Below are 6,998 nucleotides of genomic sequence, written 5' to 3'. Positions count from 1 at the left end.
TTACTGGGCGAGGGTTTTATGTATCTACACTACAGGGTGAGGGTTTTATGCATCCACATTACAGGGCGAGGGTTTTATGTATACACACTACAGGGCGAGAGTTTTATGTATCTACACTACAGGGCGAGAGTTTTATGTATCCACACTACAGGGTGAGGGTTTTATGTATCCACACTACAGGGCGAGGGTTTTAATTTTATGTATCTACACTACAGGGCGAGGGTTTTATGCATCCACACAACAGAGCGAGAGTTTTATGTATCTACACTACAGGGCGAGAGTTTTATGTATCCACACTACAGGGTGAGGGTGCTATGTATCTACACTTCAGGGTGAGGGTTTTATGTATCTACACTACAGGGTGAGGGTTTTTATGTATCCACACTTCAGGGTGAGGGTGCTATGTATCCACACTACAGGGCGAGGGTTTTATGTATCTACACTACAAGGCACACTACAGGGCGAGGGTTTTATGCATCCACACAACAGAGCGAGAGTTTTATGTATCTACACTACAGGGTGAGGGTTTTATGTATCCACACTACAGGGTGAGGGTTTTATGTATCCACACTACAGGGTGAGGGTTTTATGTATCCACACTACAGGGCGAGAGTTTTATGTATCCACATTACAGGGTGAGGGTTTTATGCATCCACATTACAGGGCGAGGGTTTTATGTATACACACTACAGGGCGAGAGTTTTATGTATCCACACTACAGGGCGAGGATTTTATGTATCTACACTACAGGGTGAGGGTTTTATGTATCTACACTACAGGGCGAGGGTTTTATGTATCTACACTACAGGGCGAGGGTTTTATGTATCTACACTACAGGGCGAGGGTTTTATGCATCTACACTACAGGGCACACTACAGGGCGAGGGTTTTATGCATCCACACTACAGGGCGAGGGTTATATGTATCTACACTACAGGGCGAGGGTTTTATGTATCTACACTACAGGGCAAGGGTTTTATGTATCTACACAACAGGGCGAGGGTGCTATGTATCCACACTTCAGGGTGAGGGTGCTATGTATCTACACTTCAGGGCGAGGGTTTTATGTATCCACATTACAGGGTGAGGGTTTTATGTATCCACATTAATACAGGGTGAGGGTTTTATGTATATACACTACAAACGAGGGTTTTATGCATATACATTACAGGGCGAGGGTGCTATGTATCCACACTTCAAGACCAGGGTTTTATGTTTCCAACCAACAGGGCGAGGGTTTGATGTATCTACACTACAGGGCGAGGGTTTGATGTATATACACTACTAGACGAAGGTTTTATGTATCCACATTACAAGGCGAGGGTTTTATGTATCCACAATTACCGGGTGAAAGTTTTATGTATCCGCACTAAAGGGCGAAAGTTTTATGCATCCGCACTACAAGACGAGGGTTTTATGTATCCACACTACAGGGCGAAGGTTTAATGTATCCACACTACAGGGCGAAGGTTTTATGTATCCACACTACAGGGCGAGGATTTTGTTTATACACATCACAGGGCGAGGCCTATGACGTAGCCAAGGGCATCTTCACTGCTCCTTGCAACGGCCAGTACTTCCTGCGGCTGAGCATGCGCACTCACCAGGAGAGGGATTCTGGGTACGTGGACGCCGCCATTGAGGTGAACGGGGAGGAGGCGGCACGGACCAGCGTGTACACAACGGACCACATGGACCACTATGAACAGGTAGGTTGCTTCACATGGACCGCTTTCACCACTCAGGTCACAACACATGGACCGCTTTCACCACTCAGGTCACAACACATGGACCGCTTTCACCACTTCGGTCACAACACATGGACCGCTTTCACCACTCAGGTCAGAACACATGGACCACTTTTAACAGGTAGGTTACTTCACATGGAACGCTTTCACCACTCAGTTCACAACACATGGACCACTTACAACAAAAAGGTTACTTCACATGGACCGCTTTCACCAGGTAGGTTACTTTACAAGGACCGCTTTCACCACACAGGTCACAATGCATGGACCGCTTTCACCACTTAGGTCACAATGCATGGACCGCTTTCACCACTAAGGTTACAACACATGGACCGCTTTCACCACTTAGGTCACAGCACATACTTAGGTCACAGCACATGGACCTCTCCTCTTAGGACACATCACATAGTCGGCTTTTACCACTTCGGTCACGACACATGGACTGTTTTCACCACCTAGGACACAACATACGGTACGCTTTCACCACTTAGGACACAGCATACGGTACGCTTTCACCACTTCGGTCACGACACATGAACGGCTTTCACCACTTCAGTCACAACACATGGACCGCCTTCACCACTTCAGTCACAACACATGGACCGCTTTCACCACTTCGGTCACAACATACAGTACGCTTTCACCACTTCGGTTACAACATACAGTACGCTTTCACCACTTCGGTTACAACATACAGTACGCTTTCACCACTTCGGTTACAAGATATGGACCGCTTTCACCACTTAGGACACAACATACGGTAAGATTTTACCACTTCGGTCACAACACATGGACCGCTTTCACCACTTCGGTCACAACACATGGAACGCTTTTACCACTTCGGTCACAACACATGGAACGCTTTTACCACTTCGGTCACAACACATGGACCGCTTTCACCACTTCGGTCACAACACATGGAACGCTTTTACCACTTCGGTCACAACACATGGACCGCTTTTACCACTTCGGTCAGAACACATGGACCGCTTTTACCACTTCGGTCACAACACATGGACCGCTTTTACCACTTCGGTCACAACACATGGACCGCTTTTACCACTTCGGTCACAACACATGGAACGCTTTTACCACTTCGGTCACAACACATGGAACGCTTTTACCACTTCGGTCACAACATACAGTACGCTTTCACCACTTCGGTCACAACACATGGAACGCTTTTACCACTTCGGTCACAACATACAGTACGCTTTCACCACTTCGGTCACAACACATGGACCGCTTTCACCACTTCGGTCACAACACATGGACCGCTTTCACCACTTCGGTCACAACACATGGAACGCTTTTACCACTTCGGTCACAACACATGGAACGCTTTTACCACTTCGGTCACAACACATGGACCGCTTTCACCACTTCGGTCACAACACATGGAACGCTTTTACCACTTCGGTCACAACACATGGACCGCTTTCACCACTTCGGTCACAACACATGGAACGCTTTTACCACTTCGGTCACAACACATGGACCGCTTTTACCACTTCGGTCAGAACACATGGACCGCTTTTACCACTTCGGTCACAACACATGGACCGCTTTTACCACTTCGGTCACAACACATGGACCGCTTTTACCACTTCGGTCACAACGCATGGACCGCTTTTACCACTTCGGTCACAACGCATGGACCGCTTTTACCACTTCGGTCACAACACATGGACTGCTTTCACCACTTCGGTCACAACACATGGACCGCTTTCACCACTTCGGTCACAACACATGGAACGCTTTTACCACTTTGGTCACAAGACATGGAACGCTTTTACCACTTTGGTCACAACACATGGACCGCTCTTAGCACGGTTGTCACATCACAGACCGCTTTTAACGTGTAGGCTAAAAATGTGAAAGTCAATTTGAACAGGTCAGTTGGAACACGAAAACCTTGTGATTACCTCAAACATGTTAGTGAGGACAGTGAGATCATATGTATAACATGTACTTACTTGTAACCCTTCTGTACATATATCCGATGTTTTAATTGACAGCCAAACAGCAAGATCGCGTTGATCCTCGTGTAAAACACGATGTGTTCCGAGTACGTGTAGGGGCATACGGGCTTTAGCTTATCATTGTTTACAATATGGGTATCAGACATGTGTGTGATATCAGATGTTTACAATATGGGTATCAGACATGTGTGTGATATCAGATGTTTACAATATGGGTATCAGACATGTGTGCGATATCAGATGTTAATTTCCTTACTCGTTTTCTAGAACAAGAGACTAAAATCAATGAATTTGTGTTGTTGCTTTTGTTGTTTAGTTTTGTGTGTGTGTGTGTGTGTGTGTGTGTGGGGGGGGGTGTTAAAGGGAAGATTGACCGTGAGCAATTTTGCTGCATAGCACTTAAAACCCGTTTATTTGACTTTGACCTTGGCCTTGCAGGCGTCGAACGGCCTTGTGCTGACCTTGGAGGAGGGTGACGAGGTGCAGGTGAGGATCCAGACCAACTCCGCGGGCAGACTGTACGGCCAGGAGTACAGCATCTTCACCGGCTTCTTCCTCAGTCCCTGAACACCCACGCTGACGTCATCTCTTCCTCAGTCCCTGAACGCTCACACTGACGTCATCTCTTCCGTAGTCCCTGAACGCCCATACTGACGTCATCTTTTCCATCGTACGAGGGGTGGGAGGAAATGTCTTGGCCCTTATGGGCAGGAGCTGAGCTGCGTCTGTCGTATCTCGCAATCTATGAAATCTGTCCATCCCGCGATCTCCCGCAAAGATACTTGTATGTCCTGATTTTTGTTATGAGGTCGTTTGTGATTTGAGTAACCAGTCTGACGTCATTTTCTGAAGAAGAAAAAAAGAATAGCAGCAACGTTCGAAGTAAGATGACCACGTTTTTCTTTCAAGGAATGCTATCTGTGCAGACCAAACATATTCAGCATGTTGTCATAAATGGTTAAAGTTTGAAGACTGGTAACAACGAAGGGATCTGTTGGTTTGGCTTTTAATGATCAATCAGTCAAAAGAAGACAGGCAGGATGTTATCTTTAGGGTCTCTCAAAGGGCAGTCTGGATATAATGCTCTTTCTAAACCGAAAACAAATGCTCTGTTCCTTTATGTGTGGGGGTCAACCTTTTATGTTTAACCCTCGTATGTGCGACATACGATAGTATCAACATCTTCACTTCGTCAGTTGCCTGAGCAAGTAATGATCCCTCGCGTGATGTATGGGGGTAGGTGCGGACATTTTGTAAACATCATCCACACAGTGTGGATACAGCTGTGAGTCAAATTTAGATTGTCTGCAGATGTTTCTTTTTACTAAAACATTGAGAACAGTGTCATGACAGTGTGTCAGACCGGAAGGCATTGAGAACAGTGTCATGACAGTATGTCAGACCGGAAAGCATTGAGAACAGTGTCATGACAGTATGTCAGACCGGAAGGCATTGAGAACAGTGTCATGACAGTATGTCAGACCGGAAGGCATTGAGAACAGTGTCATGACAGTATGTCAGATCGGAAGGCATTGAGAACAGTGTCATGACAGTATGTCAGATCGGAAGGCATTGAGAACAGTGTCATGACAGTATGTCAGATCGGAAGGCATTGAGAACAGTGTCATGACAGTATGTCAGATCGGAAGGCCCGCGTGCCCTAAGTTTTGCTATCGAGTTTGAAAATGTAGAATGTGGGAAATTTACGTCGGTGCTAAAATCATAGACATTCAATTAAAGGTTGGATTTGTAAGATACGATATTGTACAGTTGCTTAAACTGACCTTTCACCCTTGTCTCTGCATTTGTGTATATATACAGAGTCATTCACTCTATAAAAACACACTTTAACATCTGATTTCACATTTTTGTTTGTTGTACTGAGATGTGTTTAACTCATAGCAGTGTTTACGATGACAAAGATTCATATTTTGTATTCTACTTTCACAATTCATGAATATACACTCTCTGAATTGCATTTACCTTCGTCTTTCTAGTCGTTTTACTGTTTGCTTTTATGATTTTGAAGATCTCTTTGTAACATGCCACAATCTTTTATTTGTCGCTTTTTTCTCTCATAAGTGCCTTTTGGTTGATTTTCTAATGTGTAAATCAGTCTAATTTATATCCAGTGAAATCCACTAAACTCAAATGTATTTACTGGTCGGATTAGGAAACCTTTCTGTATGTGTTTTTAACTGTATTACATGTCTGAATAATAAATTTCTTGCGATTTTTTTTTCATTACTTTTTCTATGCTGTGAATGTTGTTTGTGTTCGTTTCTATGGTGAGAGTAAACTGAGAGACTACTCGCTCTTTCTCTTTCTCTCTGTCTCTTTCTCTCTCTCTCTCTCTCTCACTCGAGCCTGACCCTGGCCCGGGTCAGTCAAGCGTGTTGACAGAAAGAAACACGTTCTTCCCGTGATTCTGATAAACGACTTAAATTGGTGTTACTAGAATGTATGGTAGTGTCATCTGCAAACAAAATCACACAAATTCTTATTGTGATTTTCAGGGAGCATTGCTTGGTTTTATTGAGTGTCTTGGAGCTGCCAGCCGATGCATGGTAAGGAAATGTTTTGCCAACAAACAATACCAGGAGGCAGAGTGGTTTGATGAAGAATGCAGGGAAACCAGAAAAGGAGTTAAATTATGTATTTTTCGACGACAAAGACCTGGTTGAATACCGAAAGACCTGGTTGAATACAAAGACCTGGTTGAACACAAAGACCTGGTTGAATACAAAGACCTGGTTGAATACAAAGACCTGGTTGAATATGTCGAGGCCAACACAGAATACCGTGCTCTATTCAAACAAAAAACAAGCCGCGTAAGGCGAAAATACAACATTTAGTCAATCTGTCGAACTCACAGAATGAAACTGCACGCACTGTATGTTTTCACCAAGACAATATAGTATCATCAGTCCCCCGCACGTGTAATTGACAAGCCAGTATATCGTAGTAGCAGTTGCATATAGCAGCATAGCGCTTTATTCTGTAACTTTATTCTTTTTAACTTTCTGAGCTTGTTTGGAATCCAAACATAACATATCTATGTTTTTGGAATCAGGCACTGACAGCGGGGAGGGAATAAGATGAAATTGTTTTAAACTCGATTTTTGACATTTTTATTTTCATTCGAATTGTCATATTTTTACATTTCTAAGTTTGATTAGGCTTTAATCCGATATAACATATGTATCTGTTTTTGGAGTCAGGAAATGGTAAAGAATGAAAGGAAACTATTTTGGATCGACATCTAAAAA

At 44.0% G+C, this 6,998-nt stretch overlaps 1 protein-coding gene across 1 annotated transcript in view; it reads left to right on the top strand.

Moving 5' to 3' along the window:
• The window catches only part of LOC138956289 (uncharacterized), a 20,218-nt gene extending 14,251 nt beyond the window's left edge, over nt 1-5,967 (top strand). The window contains exons 8-9 of the mRNA XM_070327689.1: nt 1,520-1,708; nt 4,168-5,967. Coding sequence (XP_070183790.1) covers nt 1,520-1,708; nt 4,168-4,296 — 318 coding nt within the window. The 3' untranslated portion in view covers nt 4,297-5,967. The remainder of the gene's footprint in view (nt 1-1,519; nt 1,709-4,167) is intronic.
• Nucleotides 5,968-6,998: the final 1,031 nt, after the last annotated feature.

This window comes from Littorina saxatilis, unplaced genomic scaffold, assembly GCF_037325665.1.
Source record: "Littorina saxatilis isolate snail1 unplaced genomic scaffold, US_GU_Lsax_2.0 scaffold_541, whole genome shotgun sequence".
NCBI lineage: Eukaryota > Metazoa > Mollusca > Gastropoda > Littorinimorpha > Littorinidae > Littorina > Littorina saxatilis.
Note: the sequence above shows the minus strand (reverse complement) of the source record. Positions and strands in the feature narration are given on the sequence as shown.